The sequence below is a fragment of the Palaemon carinicauda genome, chromosome 1, assembly GCF_036898095.1.
Source record: "Palaemon carinicauda isolate YSFRI2023 chromosome 1, ASM3689809v2, whole genome shotgun sequence".
Taxonomy (NCBI): Eukaryota; Metazoa; Arthropoda; class Malacostraca; order Decapoda; family Palaemonidae; genus Palaemon; species Palaemon carinicauda.
The window spans coordinates 288,864,656-288,882,550 of record NC_090725.1 but is presented as its reverse complement, the minus strand read 5'-3'; the positions used below and the strand labels follow the sequence as shown (position 1 = coordinate 288,882,550).

At 39.0% G+C, this 17,895-nt stretch overlaps 1 protein-coding gene across 5 annotated transcripts in view; it reads right to left on the bottom strand.

Annotated features, from left to right (window-relative positions):
- Positions 1-10,130, bottom strand: part of LOC137657630 (glutathione hydrolase 7-like) — an 85,930-nt gene extending 75,800 nt beyond the window's left edge. For 3 of the 5 annotated variants that reach the window (XR_011047172.1, XM_068392042.1, XM_068392029.1), the window contains exons 1-2: positions 9,940-10,130; positions 6,273-6,451 (exon numbers count right to left, since the gene is read on the bottom strand). Coding sequence is in view for 3 of the 5 variants with exons in the window: in XM_068392042.1 (XP_068248143.1) it covers positions 6,273-6,451; positions 9,940-9,982 (222 nt within the window). In the remaining 2 variants the exon portion in view is untranslated. The remainder of the gene's footprint in view (positions 1-6,272; positions 6,452-9,939) is intronic. The other 2 variants (XR_011047171.1, XM_068392016.1) reach the window with 1 other exon arrangement.
- Between the last annotated feature and the right edge of the window lie 7,765 nt (positions 10,131-17,895).

The following is a 17,895-nucleotide window of genomic DNA, read 5'->3' as shown; positions in this document are numbered from 1 at the left end:
CTTAAGATAAAAGACGCGAACACTGATTTGCTTTTCCAATAGGTTGCGTCGAATATACTTTGCAGAGATCTATTTTGTTTAAAGGCCACGGAAGTTGTGACAGCTCTAACTTCGTGTGTCCTTACCTTCAGCCAAGCTTGGTCTTCCTCATTCAGAAGGGAATGAGCTTCTCGTATTAACAGTCTGATAAAATAGGATAAAGAATTCTCTGACATAGGCAAAGATGGATTCTTAACAGAACACCATAAAGCTTCAGACGGGCCTCGTAAAGGTTTTTAAAAAAGAACTTAAAGAGCTCTTACAGGATATAATAATCTTTCTAGTTCTTTTCCAACCATACGATAAGCTTGGAATATCGAACGATATTGGTCAAGGCCGAGAAGGCAGCTCGTGTTTGGCTAGAAAACCAAGTTGTAGAACATGTAGCCGTTTCGGATGAGAATCCGATGTTCTTGCTGAAGGCATGAATCTCACTGACTCTTTTAGCTGTGGTTAAACATATCAGGAAAAGAGTCTTAAAGGTGAGATCTTTCAGGGAGGCTGATTGAAGTGGTTCGAACCTGTCTGACATAAGGAATCTTAGAACCACGTCTAAATTCCAACCAGGTGTAACCAAACGACGCTCCTTCGTGGTCTCAAAAGACTTAAGGAGGTCCTGTAGATCTTTATTGTTGGAAAGATCTAAGCCTCTGTGACGGAAGACTGATGCCAACATGCTTCTGTAACCCTTGATAGTGGGAGCTGAAAGAGATCGTTCTTTCCTCAGATATAAGAGGAAGTCAGCTATTTGAGTTACAGAGGTACTGGTCGAGGATACGGATACTGACTTGCACCAGTTTCGGAAGATTTCCCACTTCGATTGGTAGACTCTAAGGGTGGATGTTCTCCTTGCTCTAGCAATCGCTCTGGTTGCCTCCTTCGAAAAACCTCTAGTTCTCAAGTGTCTTTCGATATTCTGAAGGCAGTCAGACGAAGAGCGTGGAGGCCTTGGAGTACCTTCTTTACGCGTGGCAGACGTAGCAGGTCCACCCTTAGGGGAAGTGTTCTGGGAACGTCTACTAGCCATCGAAGTACCTCGGTAAGTTATTCTCTCGCGGGCCAGAGGGAAGCAACTATTGCCCCTTCGTGAGAGGCGAACTTCTGCAGTAACTTGTTGACAATCTAGAACGGAGGGAATGCACATAGATCTAGATGAGACCAATCTAGAAAGGCATCTATATGAACTACTGCTAGGTCCGGGATAGGTGAGCAAAGTATTGGGAGCCTCTTGGTCATCGAGGTTGCGAAGAGATCTATGGTTGGCAGGCACCAGGTGGCCCAAAGTCTCTTGCATACATCCTTGTGGAGGGTCCAATATGTTGGAATTATTTGTCCCTTCCTACTGAGACAATCTGCTAAGACATTCAAGTTGCCTTGGATGAACCTCGTTACTAGTGAAAAGTCTAGACCTGTTGAACAGGAGAGGAGGTCACTTGCGAACTCGTACCTTGTCAGAGAGTAGGTCCCTCCTTGCTTGGAGATGTACGTCAAAGCAGGGAGTTGACCGTGTTCACCTCCACCACTTTGCCTTGAAGGAGAGACCTGAAGCTTTTCCAGGTCAGACGAACTGCCAGAAGCTTCTTGCAGTTGAAATGCATTGTCCTTTGACTCGAGTTCCATAATCCCGAGCATTCCCTACCGCCTAATGTCGCACCCCAGCCTACGTCCGATGCGTCCGAGAAGAGAACGTGGTTGGGAGTCTGAACAGTCAGGGGAAGACCCTTTCAAAGGTTGATAAAGTCCTTTCACCAAGTCAGACCAGACTTTATCTTTCCGGAAACCGGGATCGAGACCGCTTCTAGCGTCTTGTCCTTTTCCAGTGAAAAGCTAGATGATACAGAAGAGGACGGAGGTGTAGTCTTCCAAGTGACACAAATTGAACCACGGATGACAGTGTCCTAACCAGACTCATCCACAGCCTGACAGGGCAGTGTTCCTTCTTCAGCATCTTCTGGATGGATAGCAGGGCTGGGGGTTGATCGTCTTGTTCAGCAATGTCCTCATCAGAGGGTTCCTCATCCGAAACTGATGAGGAAACGGCAACGGAGTGGGCAACGTCTGACTCGCTGAATCCGGTCGCAATGGTGGATGCGTGACGGAGCCGGACACAAGATCATGGTACTGCTGCACAGTCTGTGAACTGTCAACCATGGGGACGCGAGGAAGTACAGCGTCAACCCGAAACTGTCTAGACTGTCTGGGTTGTGCAGTCAACCCCCTACCGGGTTGCTGAGGTTGCCGCACTGCGTCACAACAAGTCACCTCTGTTGGTTGTTGAACGTCTTCCTAGTGACACACTGAACGTCCACAACCACCTCCGAGAGTCGCTTAACGTCAACGTGCGACTGGCAACCCACACTGGGTCGCACCGGTGGAGGAACCATCTCAACTGGCGGACGTGAGTAGGATACCTCAGCGTCAAAAGGGCGTACAACCAACCGGTAGGAAGGTTGTTGGCTAGAAGGTTCTTCTCCGTAAAAAATCCTCTATCAAGGACACAAGCTTGGACTGCATGTCTTGCAACAAAGCCCATTAGGGTCTATGGGAGCAGGTGTGGCAACAGACGGGGTTAGCGACTGAAGCGGAACCATTTACCATCCCTGGAAGCATTGTTATGCTTTAATTAAAGTCCATAGGAGGCTAAGTAGCTTAAGGCTCCTCTCCAAATGACAGAGTCCTCAAAGGAATATCAGAAGGAGGGAGAACAGCACTTTCTCATCTACAGGAACCATGTCCGAGAAAAGCTAGGTTACCTCAGTGAGGGTCTCACTGGTGCATAAGCAGCAGACCAGAAGGCAACGTTATGTAACTGCTTGACAGTCTGTGAACTGTCAAAAACTGAACTGTCAACCACAACAGGTGCGTGAGGACATACAGCACTGGTGCATTAGTAGCAGACCAGAAGGCAACGTCATGTAACTGCTTGACAGTCTGTGAGCTGGCAACAACCAAAGCTGTGTGGGGAAGCCTCAACTCCTGACTGACTAGTCTGCTGCGGGCGAGTGGCGGTAACCACAGTGGGTTGCGGAGGCTGACACACCGTGTCAAAACACGGCAGCTTGTGGTAGCTCACGCACGGCAACGGAGTGCTCCGTGTGTCTGTGGGAGTCAGCATGCGTCTGGCAGGGTCGACTGCGCATGGGTGGAGGAGCTCTCACAACAAGAGTGTGGGAGCAGGCAGCCATGCTGGGCGCACAACCGTGGCAGGCTGTAGGCAAACGGGTGCATCGTCAACCTTCTCCGCAGTCGGAGTGTGGGAGCAGGCAACAACCAAAGCGGAGTGGTGGTGCGTGGTGGGGACTGCCGTGGGTTGCGGAAACTAACGCATCGCGTCAAAACACGGCAGCTTGACTCCACCTTCCCACTGCTGATGCGGTAGCTCACGCATTTTAACGGAGGGAGCCGCACGTCGGCTAACGTTAACATGCGTCTGGCAGGGTCGATTGCGCATCGGAGGTGGAGCTCTCCGCAGCCGGAGTGTGGGAGCAGGCAGCCTCAGCGTGAGCTGGGCGCACAACCGTGGCAGGTTGTAGGCTAACGAGAGCAGTGTAAACCTTCTCCGCACGAAACTCCTGCATAACCGCAGCTAACTGAGTCTGCATAGACTGCAGTAAAGACCACTTAGGGTCTACAAAAAACAGCAACAAACGGAGCTACTGTCCGTTGTGACTGAGGGTCTAAAACAGCTGGTGCGGCAACAGACGGAGTTACTGCCTGTTGCGGTACCACCTTGCCTCTCTTGGGAGGTGTGCAGTCATCGGATGACTGCAGCGAGTCCGAACTGACCCAGTGGCTACACCTAGGCCGTTGGACTTGCGCGGAAGGGACCGACTTGCACTTAAAAGCTGCAAGATTTGGTCCATGATTTCTACGAGAAACCTCTTCCGCAGACGAGGAATACATGGGCTCTCTCGTCTTTGTGTGGGTGGGGCGATCACGTCGGCAACGTGTGTAGATACGCCCGAAACCACGGAGGGAAAACGTCGGTTCGTCGATCAAGGCCTGTGGAACCCATAAGTCGTTCGACATTACTTCTCCCCTGGGCTTGGGAGCTTGTAAGAGGTCCCGGACTAGGTGAACAACTGGCACGAACAGACGAACCCTCGGACGCAACACTGTAACACTTTGCGCATATCACTTTATCACTTTTGATTTTCTGTTTGCACTTATTTCACTGAAATCGAAACTTTAACTGATTTCTACCTGAAACACGCAATCCTATCCTTCATTAAAAGGTAGTAATTGCGGAAACAGTTTTACAATGCAACAGAAAAACATAAATAAAGATAAAGAATTCAGTGGCTGGAAAAGAGACTAAACACTAGATCAAATAAACTACGTTTACAATCTCTCGCCGCATAAAGCCTGGGAATAAGAATAAAACTCTAGAAACGTTTTACCTTCTTCCCCTACAGCGACTAGGGAGAAGAGTAAAAAACGAGAACAACGTTACCCGCTTGAACGAAACGTTTATTCTCCTCTCTCTCCCTCCGTCTCTATCTCTCTCTCTCTTCTCTCTTGACTTAGCACCTGAGAGAAGAGCCCAATATATCGTTAAAACATGTTATTTGCTAAAGGAAAAAACTGAAAGGTTTCCCAAATAAAAAGTTCCTTTATTTAGAATTTAAACCATTTAAGCTAAGAAAGAATGAACGAAACGCTAGAATCGGTTTACTCTTACTGCAACGTGAAACCGTGATACACTCTCTCTCTATCGTAACGATAGAGCGCAAGTTGAACGTTCTGAACGTCAACAACTGATGACACTAAAAAACTAAACGTTAGTTCATCTTTGAAAACAGTACGAGACTATCAAAGAAATTCTTTCATAAAACATTAAAATTAAAAAAGTATTAAATTCTTAAAAGGTTAAAAACGATATAACGGGCTCAATGTTAATTAACTTCGGTTCCAAGTAAGGACCGCCTACTATTAGGAAAGGTCGCATATAAACAAACAAAAATTAATTTTTTATAAGTTTATAATAAATGGAAAGTTAATCGAAGAGGCCTATAAAGGCGGAGAGAAATAAATTAAATAGATCTAACTTGTTAAGCAAAATTACCAAAAACCTAAACACACTTCCGTCTAAGGGAAGGGTCGGCCATTTAAAAGTGAAAGAGAGTCCATACTCTCTTCGTCACCATAATTAAATCTATCCAAAACGAGTTCAAGTTTTGAAATGAAGATAAAACCCCTGCATAGCGAAAGCTCAAAACTGGAATAGTGTACTTCACCAAATCGTTGTGAAAACAAAACCAGTTAGGGACGGCGTATTTAGTAGGTCTTGCCGGTGGCACGACAGAGGAAAAATTGGTTCTTGTTGACAAGAAGTAACTGAGTACCTACTCGACAGATGGCGCTGTTGTTGTACACCCCCATCTGTATAGCGATCGCTGGCGTATCCCGACCGTAGGTTTTTTCTGTCGGGCAACAGAGTTGCAGCTACATGATCATCGGGTAAGATTAATATTGAAAAATAATATATTATAACCTTTGTATTTTTTTCATTCCTTCATTTACAATAAATTTTTAACATTTGTGTTTGTCAACTCAAAAGGATGCATTTTTCCTTGAAATACATGAAAATTCTTCCATTAAATTTTCTCGACAAAATAGATATGTTTTCGAGAAACATGGGATTCGAGAAAATGATAGTTCGAGAAATTATTTTTCATGCAACTGAGTTCGAGAACTTGACTTTCGAGAAATTTACCTAAAATTGGTCACAACAACTAAGCCTGAATCTTTGTTGACACTTGTTTTTCTGGAACCTATTATTTGCCTCTTCCATCTCGGTACATGACAGGTGGGTGGCAGTATATCAATCCCTCAGCGAGAGGGGAAGAAATAGCAGTTGGAGAGAACATTCCTATTGTTTTTATTCAAAAGTCATCAAACAGGCATTTGCATTACTGTACACTAATAGCATTTTCAATTCAAAGATATGTATGAAAATAACAGATTTTATATTTAAAATCCTGTTAGTGCCTTGCAATAAGCAAATGTACTTTATGCCATGTTATTTCATTCTATTTTTTTTTTTGTAAGAATTTCAACTTTATACATTTCAAAAATGAATTGGAGTTGAATTTTTTTTTTTTTAATGAAATAAAAGATGTTATGTATACTACATGGCTTCAAATTCATAACTTCTTCCTATACTAGAATTGACAAGTAACCAGAAAATTATGGCCTGTGCTTTCTAAAGATCAAATTAAAATTTTCCTTACCTCAGGACTCCTATAGTAAATCTGGATGATGAGAGCAAACGTTATAGCAGTAGTTAACACCAAAAAGCACACACTTATAATAGTAAAACCATCACTCCCATGGCAACAATGTCGCTTTCTTCTGGCATACAAAGGATATGAAGGATGAATGGCAGTCTCTTCAGTGAGATAATCACCACCTGAAAATATGAAATCAATTTTAAAATCCCATTTTTTAAAAAGTATTTTGTATTTTTCATAACAATACAACCCTGAATCCTTTAATAGGAATACGTTTTTAGCATAGCTGGAACTCAGTTGTTAAAATTTATAAAGAGCTTTTGGTAGTTACTGAAGGGTGGCGGGAAGCCTTGGCCCCTCACCTCCACACTAAGTAGCAACTTTGACCTCCATGTAGGGCTTGTGTGGTAGTTAAGGCAGGAAACAAAACTTGAATGACTCAGATTTGTATACTGTAGTTTGGAAAAAATACTAACTACAGTACTTTAAAAATTTGTGATTTGTTCCTACACATATACAAACCCTTGTCCTTTAATAAGAGACTTATCCTAAGGATGGAAGACATCCCTATAACCAAGCTGGCTGGTATAAAATACCGGGATGTCTGAACACTTGGACCTGGAGAGATGCAAAAGTGTTGATTCCTAACCACCTACGAACAACGTAAAAAAGAAATTCTCAGGTGATAGGCTAGGATTCTGTTACGTGACAGAGGTGCAAGGAAGAAACTAAATCCAAAATGGATGTAATGTCTGAAAAGCCTATAGTTTTCGAATGGCCCATGAGGCAGATGAATGTTAAATCAAGGCATTATTATTGGTATTTGACAAAATTCAAGTCAGTGTACTTCCTTATCTTTGTGCATGACAAGCTTTTGCTTCAAGTGCAGCATGTGATTGGGCCCGCCCCAAGATTGAACCTGGATGAAAACTATTGGAAAACATACAACCATCAAGTTTCTAGCCTCACTACAAGACTAAGGTGCACTCTCAGAATGTGAGTGTAGAGGTATGGGAGCAAGTGAACAGGTGAGGTCGCGCTACTGTAGAAAAGTATACACAAACATGTGAAGGCTCCCTCTTGTAGGAACGTGTACGAGTAAAGGAAAGCACTCTAGGGCCTACAAACAGGTGAGGTGCAATGAAGGAGATCACCACCAATTCTTCTTCCTGTAGGACTGAGAACACGAACAGTAGAGAACTTGTGAGAGCATTCCCACATGTGCACATGCATATTTTATGCTCGTGGGTGCATGTGAACAGAAACGCGCATAGGTAACAGTGTCTCTCCTAAAAGAGAAGAATGGGTCGGAGACACGCAAAGGGAACTCCTATTGATTGGTCTTTAGGACTTCTCTATCCAAAAGAGGGATATGAAAAGCGGAGACCTTCCATCCCGACTGGCGGTGCATGATAAGATGAAGGATCACTATACCAAGTCCTCAGTGTTGTCCTCTCTCTTGGAATCATTTTATTCTTTGCCTTGTTGAAGCGAGTCCCAGGGACTATTAGGGTAGCACTGTCTCTCCCACAGGAAAAGAAACGGTAGGAATCCCGTACACGCAACTCTTATCAATCAGACTTCTAGGACTTCTTCGTCAATAAAAGGAGAAAGGAAGGTCAAGTTGTCCAGCGCTGGCTATTTTGAAGTGTTTTGTTTGAAATGAAAGAGGGCAAACAAATAATAATTCAATCAGAAATAGACAAAACGGTAAACAGTAGTTTGGTGTTCCAAGCAAATATATTTTTTCATATTTGAAGAGGTGACGTTAACTTATTGCACATGTGCTATTGTCAAATGCATTATGCTAAAGTTCAGAGATGTTTTCATATTTAGCGCATTTTTTACAACAGCTTCTTTGGTTACTGAAGGCTGCTGTGTGAGCATGAAATGTTTGTGGGGAATTCTATTTATTTGGGTCATTTATAACAATCATAACATTCTCTTCATTTACTGAATGGCTGATATATGTATAATTATTGGAATTTACAGTGTTTTACAGTAAGTGTAAATTGAATAATGTTTTAATTTGTATTTACTAGGTGATAAAAAGTCACAGGTCATATAAGGCCCAGAGGGTGGGGGGTGACACCCAGCTGATGAATGATGAAAAGCTGGCCCGCTAGGTTCTATGTTTTACCCAACCCAATAAGCCTAGTTTCCTATGAAACACAGTTATCTAATTTTCTTACAGGTTTTGCTATGATTTATGCATATCTGCCATAGATTTCCAGTGAAATGAACTACATAGTTTTTTTTGGGGGGGGGGTTTTCCTGCCAAAAAATCAACGATTTTGGGATGCCCAAAAACTTTTTTATACACTTGGGTGGGAAACATATTATCAAGTCTTTTGCAACAAGAATACTGTGCTGGTCAGATTCATAAAGCAAAACATAATAAATCAGAAAAAATAAATTTATATAGTTTGTGTACTTTGTGAGAGATTGAGGTACAGTATCACATTTAGGGTTGCCAGAAATCCTGTTTTTCCAGAACATGTCCTGGATAATATAATTTTGTCCCTTGTCCTACATTGCCCCTTCTGAGACACCCTTATTATCCAATTTTGTTCATCATAACAACATTATACTCTTATAATGCCTTAGAATGGTTCTTAGCTGGAACTTTATGTAATGGAATTTCGAGAACAATATTCAGAAACGGTATTTTTGTGCTAGTACTTATATATTTAGCATTCCAGCTCATAATGCTAATGAATATCTTGGATTCCAGTGGTCTGTAAAGTCATGAGCATAACAAGTTGGATACGGCTTCTCTATATGCCATTGTGCATTCCACATGGAACCTCAATTTTCATTGTAAAGAATTTTATAAGGAGGTGGGAGAAAAATATAAAATCATCAGATATATATAATGAAAGATGTGAGTTAAATTTTCATTAATGTACATTTCCTATTTTCATTTCTACTCATATGTTCCAAATCCAGAGAAAGTTGGTTTAGTTTATGAACTGTTTGTATTGATTGTTAACTTTCTAAATTAATCCTTTTTCATTTTTTTTTAATCTTTTCATTAGTTATGAGTTTTCCAAATGATTTTCCTTTTGATTTCTTCATACTCCATTAAAATTCTTCCTTTATGCTTCTCACTTATGTCATAAATCATTTTATAATATACTGTATTGTTCAGGCTGTGCGTATAGGTATATATTTTGCATATGGTGAGAAATTTCAAGTGTCCCGGATTTCTAATTTTGTAATCTGGCAACCCTAATCACACTTTACCCTTATTTTTCGGCAATGTAAATTACAAATGGTGTCAGGGTTATCGAGTGGTCAGGAAAAAATCTGTACCATATGTTACATTAGGTTAGTTCGTCTACGGGAAAATAAAATGGTCATGTTTCCTTGATAATTATTGTCAAAACATAAATAATATACTGTACACAATGACGTAAAAATACTATATGCATCATATGTTTGCCAAGAAATCAGTATTCATATATGAAATATCTTATCTAAGCTAACTACCAATTATGTATTTGCATCCTTACTTAAACCATTTAGGGCACAGTTTGGTTTTATCAATTATCGACCATCATAGCATCTATGAACAAAGAACAGGCAAAATATATTCGGCAATACGAGAGGTTAAGGTAGTTCCAATAGGACAGACAAATTTCCCAACATCATTGCCGGTACATACCTGTGTATGAAGTGGGTCGGTGAGAATTGTGACCCAAAGTCATATTTCTAGTTTTCCCTACAAATACAAATTCATTAATAATTTCACGAAATCTCTTCAGGGAACAGCAATACCAGCAATAGCAATAGACGCAATTTCTTTGCAACTAGAACCTGGGGATTTAGGTGATTTCAACGACCTCAGCCTGTCTGTCAAAACACAGGCGTCTTCTCTTGATCAAGTACAGTTGAGTGCGTTCTCTTTTACATAAAAAATAAATTGTTTGACCACTTATTATCTAACTCAGAAAGTTATAGCTATGAAAAAATAAAAAAAAAATTTAGTTTAATTTTTTTAAACAAATATACAAAATTCTACTAACTTATTGCATTTCCCTTAAATATACCTTGCGGTAGTAAAATTATATTATACTAAACCAACCCGTTGAAATTACATTGAAATTGTTGTGCAAATTAAATGTGCCAAAAAACAGGAACACAACCTCTAGAAAATCTAAAAATGTATCAAATAGATTTGCTATAAAAATTATTTTGGGGAGCCATTGTAAAAAAAAAAAAAATAAAAAATAAACATACTATCGAAAAACAAGAGACCATACTGTATAAATGAAAAAGGACATGAAGTAAAAAAAAAAAAGAAGAAATTGAAAGGCAAATAAGAATAACGACGTAGACTTACCAGAGACAAAACCGGTCAAAAGCCAGTAAAGTAATCAATGATAATTACTTTACTCAGATGAATTATTGGAAACTATGTTAATGACTAGCACTTCTATACTACTACAGTGCTCTGTCCTCAGAACACTAGGGCATAAGGGCATAATTCTAATTTAAATCCTGTTTTGTCTCCACTGATACTTTATCACACGTTACCTATATCTTGATTCCGACTATCTGAAGGGGACTTGGTAAAAGAAAGACCAACACGGGAAGACCGGGAAGACCGGAAAGACCGGAAAGACCAGTTTTGTAGTTAAATGGACAACACTTTATAGGTGATTACAGTGTCCCCAATTGGAACTCAAACCACACAGCTACAGTTATACACCATCCTATTGTCGATTGAAAACTTAAAAGCCACATCTGGAAACAATCTCATTGATTATGGGAAATACCACCACACGCTAAAGTTGCTATTTTTGGGAAATTCATCAATCTGGTCTTCCTTTTCCGAGGAAATGGAAGACCAGTTTGAACAGTGTAAATTATAGGTAATTTAGGTATTGTAGCCTGTTAGGGGGACTTGTGTTGTGTTTCTTGATGGTTTGAATCAATTAGTGTTGTTTTGAAGTAGATGTAGTGATATTTGCAAGTGAACTCGATATGCTTGAGCACTACATTGCTAGTCATAGAGAAATTGACTCCTCTAAAGAAGTTACTGATTTATCTACCAGTAACCAATCATTTCCTTTGGACAATCATAAACAGATAGGTGGAGGACACCCTCCCGCCAGTGCATATCAAGTCACTGATCCAGAGTTTTGGGGAATATTTGCAAATTGTAAATAGCTGTTTACTCACTGAGAATTCAGATAAGATCTCTAAAAGTCGGGCTATAAAACCAAAAGGGGGTGAGATTTTTGTTTTTGACACAAGAGTAATTGGTGAAGATTGGAAATGTGATGATTATCACTGGATACAACATGGTGTAAAATTGATACCTAAAAAAAGATCCTGTTTTCCAAAATAAATATTTTGATACAGGGACTGGGGCTGGTAAAAATGAATATTCATCTAAATTCAAAAAAGTTGTGTATTTACCCAAGATTTCAAATTTAATGCATTTCGTCATTGTTCACTATTTAGGCAATGAAAACACATCTGTCCCTTTGGCTCATGGAAATTCAAAGGACAAGTCTAATCAATTCATCCGAACAGCTCCTTCTACTTTGAATGAAATTAGAAAAGAAGTTCAGATTAAAGCACCTGCTGAAGCTTATCGGGCCCAGGTCACTAAAAAGGTTTCTGGTTTAGATCAAGGTGTACTGAATGCTCGAAATAAGGAGCAATGTAGAAATATGAAAAAAATGAAGATAGGAAAAAAAGATTTAAGTAGAGATGATATTGGCAATGTGATAGAGTTGGCTTATGGTATTCCAAACTTCACTCTATTAGTAACTGTTTATCCAGAATTGATCTTGATGTTGGGTGACACAGATATATTTAAAGAAGTTAAAAAACTCTTACAGTGTAGAAGTGTTCGACCTAGAATTAACTTTCACTATGATACTACTTATGAGTTTGGTGATTTTTATGTTTCTGTTCTTTCATGTAAGCATGTTGCTTTTCAAGAGGAGCCTTCCATTCCGATAGCATTTTTGATCCATAGTCGTAGATATCAATCTTGTCATGAACTTTTTTTTTTTAAACTTTGAAGGAAAAGATTCCTGCACTCGGCAAGCCAAACAATAGATTTGCCTTTGTGAAATTGGTGTCACTAATGCAGTTGAAAAAGAATTACCTAATACCAAAGTTTTGTATTGTTGGAACCACATTAAAAATTATATTAGATATCATCTGAAGAATAAATTCACAGGTGTTCCATCTGATAATATTGCATTTCATGTTCAAGAGGCTGAAGACTTGCTAAATGCTCAAACAAGGGAGGATTTTGATACAATGTATGCAGATAAATCCAAAAATTGGTCAAAAGATGTCTATGGGTATTTTGAGAATTGTGTCAAAAATGCTATATATCACAGACTATGCAGGAAGGTGGATTGTTGAGGAATTTGATCTCTATGACCCTTTTTCTGGTATAACAAACAACGTTGCTGAGTCTTTGAATAGATTGCTGAAGGATGTAAATAAAAATGTTAGAAGACCAGCAGATTGTACCATGCTTTCATTTTGGCACCTTCAAAAGTATTATCATTTGGAAATTTGTCGTGGTAAAGCAAATATTGGCAGTTATCGCCTGAAAAAAGAATTTAGTCATCTTCTGATTGATGAGATGAAATTCCAAAGTATGATGTTTTATCTCCAGATGAGATTGTAAAACACATTTATGATCCAAATTATTTTCCTGAAAACGTTGATAGTATTATTAATTGTGATAAACAGGTTGATATCAATGATGATAAAGATAAATCTCCGGACCAGAATAGAGCAAATTTGGATTACATAGTTAATGATGACGATGGCAATTTAGAAGCGGATGGTATCAAAGAGAATGAACAGTCTGTTTGTCATAGACGTTTGCCTCAGAAGTCTTTGGCTAAAACAGTTATTCAAAATAAGGGTATATTTCATGTGCCTGATGCTGGTTGCTTTGTAGTTCAGGGTGTTAGAGGAGATAAATATACAGTAACTATTGCTCCTAAGGAATCTTGCAACTGTCCTTCATCGTCTGAATGTTATCATATCATAGCAGTAAAAATGAGTTTAGGTCTTCAAACAAAAGATGATAAAAAAACAACAAATCTGACTGCTCTGTCTAGAAAATCAAGAAAGCGACATGACAAAAAAATCTGGTTGCAAGGCTCCTAGAATTAATGAGTTTACAGCTGCTCCTGATTCATTTATTATGAACGAAACTTTGAATGAAACTTTGGATAACAATTCTGTTTTGATATCTACTCCAAACCAAACTCCAAATCCAAAAAGAAGAAAATTAAATGGAATTCCTCAATTGTCCCAAACTCCAAAGAAATCTATTCTATAAACTTCAAAAAATTAACCCGTAGGAGATAATTCCATTTTGGCATCTACTCCAAAACAAACTCCCAAAAAAATAAGAAAGTTAGAAAAATCTATTCTAAAAACTCCTTCAAAAAATGAACCCGTAGGAGATAATTCCATTTTGGCATCTACTCCAAAACAAACTCCCCAAAAAATAAGAAAGTTAGAAAAATCTATTCTAAAAACCTCTTCAAAAACTCCAGGTAAATCAGTTAAATTTAAATTATTGACAGAAACACCAACAGAATCTCAAAATTCAACTGACATTTATGCCACTATTCTAAATGGTGAAAAGTTAGATAGTGACTGCATGACACTAACAAATGCTGTTATGCAACCACAATATGAATACATTAATGGTTTTCAGTTAACAACTCTTACACCTGTGCTTAGAGATCCAAAGTCAGTAAACAATGTTGAAAATCCTTTGGACGTGGACACTATTGGCAAAATTGATAAAGAAAAGCTAAAATTGTTATTTAAATCCTTTTGAATCTCGCAGTGCACCTACTGGCCAAATTCATCATGATGGGGATAATCATTGGGTTGCATCATGTTCCCAGAAAATGGGTAAGAATGAGAAGATATTGTTATTGGATAGTTTGGCATCAAAAAATTCTCTAAATCATTCACTTTCAATGCAGCTTGGGAAACTCTATCTAGTTCCTCTTCCTCTTGTTCTCTTAAAGTTTTTATTGTTTAAATAGGAAATATTTATTTGAATATTGTTACTATTCCTAAAATATTTTATTTGTCCTTATTTCCTTATTTCCTTTCCTCACTGGGCTATTTTCCCTGTTGGGGCCCCTGGGCTTATAGCATCCTGCTTTTCCAACTAGGGTTGTAGCTTAGCATTTAATAATAATAATAATAATAATAATAATAATATGGCAATGACTCAATTTCAATTGCTATTCCAAATTTGCAAAAACAGAAGGGATCAGTTGATTCTGGGGTTTTTGCAATTGCTTATTTGGTGGAATTTTGTGAGGGTGGTCTTGATTGTTTATTTAAAGGCAAGTCAATAGATTGGGAATTTGATCAAAATTCTTTAAGACAACATTTGGTGGAATGCTTACAAAAACAACAATTTAGGACTTTTCCAAAAATACATAAAAAGCTGTGTGAGGATTTGTGTATTTTCTCAGCCAAAATTGAACTATTTTGTTGCTCATTACCTGAATGTTTTGATACTATGTTAAGTTGTACAAGATGTTTGACATGGTTTCATTATAGATGTAAGAATATTGAAAACACTGATGATATTGATTTGGCTAGTTGGGTATGTAGTGATACATGTAACAAAAAGAGGAAAAGAAAAACTAGAAAGGTACTTGATTTCTAATTGCTAGTTTTGCATTTACTAAGATCCACTTCTTATCTTAAACCTGTCATGCGGTGTCAGACAGGGGCTGAGGTACTAAGTGAAACAAAAATTGTAACTTCTTATCTATAACTTGTCATGCTGTGTCAGACAAGAGTCAAGATAAGAAGCTGATCTGTCATGATAATTTGTGTAAACATTGAAGTTCTTATCTTCATCCTGTCATGCGGTGTCAGACAGGAGCGAAGTTAAGAAGTGTTAACCACCATTATACATTGAGTAACCATGTTTAGGTAAAAAACAATTTCTTATCTTTTTCTTGTCATGCGGTGTCTGGCAGGAGTTGAGTTAAGATTTTGATTTTGCTATGTTATGTCTAGGACTATCCATGTTATTTTGCAATGCTATGGATGTTTAATGTATCATGTAAATCTCTTTGTGTATATCATGTACATCACAATGTATATATTCTCTACATATTTATATGTACTAAATATGTTAACTTATTATTACATGAATAAACATATAATTATAAGTATATAGTTTAGATATATGATTGTTTGAATAAACATTTTAAAAATTTACAAAAGTGTTTGTTTTATAAAGCACATACTTATGTATAGCATAATTATTATGAAGAATCCCAGCAACCATTTCCCCTTCAAACTCATCTAATATGCCAATTGCCAATCTAAACCAACAAAAAAGCACAAACACATACTCCACATCAAGTAAAACCAACGCTAAAGGGTTGTCCATTTAACTACAAAACTGGTCTTTCCTGTCTTCAAGTGTTGGTCTTTCTTTTACTATGTCCCTTCTTCTTCAACCTATCCCTACCCCCTCCCCTGACCCCCTCCCCCTCCCCCATCACCCCCAACTCCATCATCCGGGCGAGGACGGCATTTCACCTTATATGTTCCGCAATTAGCAATCGTATTGAAAGAAACTCAAAGGCGAGAAAAATTTGGTAAAAAAAAAAAAAAAAAAAAAAAAAAAAAAAAAAAAAAACTACAAACAAGATGAAAAAAATATACAGAACTATTTTGAACGCAGCTGTAACTGGCGTACCAAAGGGAAACTATAAGGAAAATTGAGAGAGCCTAAGGATGATCTTGAAATAATAAACAAGTAGGGAAAACGTGCTGTAGTCAGGATAATATAATTATTTAGATTATTATTAAGGTGAAAAATATAACAAACAAAAAGAGGCTCAGTTGAATAGTTACTGATAAAAGATATTAACTTGGAAAAAATATAGAGTAGAAATTGAAATTAAATTCAGAAGAATAAAACAGAAGTATTCTTGAATGGAAGCAAAAGACAATCAGATTCAGCACAGAACACACACACACACACACACACACATACACACACAAACACAAACAAAATAGAAAATGAATGCACCACACAGGACAGCAAAGCACAAGAGAGCTTATGATATAGGCAATCAGAAAAAAGTAGTCATGAATAAAAAAGAAGTACTGGCATTTGGTTGAGCCAGTGGTTGCTGACTCGTAAGCCCTCCCCCCACGACAAGGGAGCCAGTATTGGGAGGGAAAAAACCCCCGGAGAAGTCAGACTTCTCCCCTTTCAAAAGTGTTATTCCTAGATTATTAATTTCAAAGGAAATTAATAAGCTAAGAAAATTCCTCACAAATAAAATTGCTACTTGAAATTAAACCCAAACTAAATATTCCCCCTACAGACCGTAGTAACAGTCCACTACCTTATACCAAAGATTACAAACAAACTGAACAAACCTGTTACTGGTCTTACCCACCTTCTGTCCATTTTCTAACATCCTCAGGCTCCTGCTCAATTCCTCCAAGGATGGCCGCCGCTTTACGTCCCTAGACAAGCTCCTGCTGACCAGGTTCTTCAGAACCTGGTTTTCTCCGTATCCAGGTATCTTCTCCATCAGCTTCCCAAACGAGAAGATGTCCGTCTCTGGGCTCGTTCGTCGGCAATCCTTACTCAGCACTGGGTCATAATGATATGACTCGAAATCCTTAATCGGCCTTGGAAACAGCCTCGTTCCGAATGGCAAACAAAATCCAAAATCAATTATAGTGGCCTCCAGGTCTTCCGGGCACACACTCTCTTCGATCATCACATTGCCAGCATGTAAGTCATTATGACCAAGGCCTTTCCTATGGATGTCTCCAAGAATCTCAGCCACCTTAGCCAGCACACCAAAAATCCTCTGCACATCCTCTGCGTATTTACGCATAAACTCACCCAGAGTGTAGCCAACATTGTAGGACATGGCAATGGCTACATCAGTCTTCGTGTCCCGCCGTCCATACAGAACAGGAACTCCTTCAATTCCATTAAGCTTCTCTAAACATTCCGCTTCTCTGAAGAAAGCTGCTCTTTGTGCCGGTCTATTATCCTTCAAGACCTTCAGCACACCATATATCCAAACTCTCTTCAACCTGATCCTGCATCTGAAGGCCCTTCCGTAGGAACCTTCTCCAAGGAGTCTTCCTGTCCTGATATCACTCCGCTTCAGCCTTCTGTGAGGGTCACTTGTGGGTTCCAGCTTCACCTTCTTTGGGGACATCCCTGACTCTTCATCCATCCTTTTTCTCTTCGTACCTGCTTTAGCCATTCTTACTCCTTTCATCTCGGCCCCAAGTCGTTTCTTCTTTGGGGAGTTCCCTCTTCTTTCCTCACCATCCTGAGCTTTCCTCTTCAGAGTGTTAGGCATCGTTGCTTCTGATTGAGAACTAGGTCCACCAAACTTACCTTATGCACAAAGGACCTTCTAAGACTTACCTGCAGTTCTCAATGAACGTGCCAACCGAATCCCTATCTTTATATACCCTAGGTTGGAATATTTCTCCGATTTTTCAATTTTTCAAAATTCCCACGCTTCTCAAGACTGTGAAAATCTCTCGGAACCGAAAGTCTTCACCAACAACCATTTACCAACTCCATCTTCAAGAA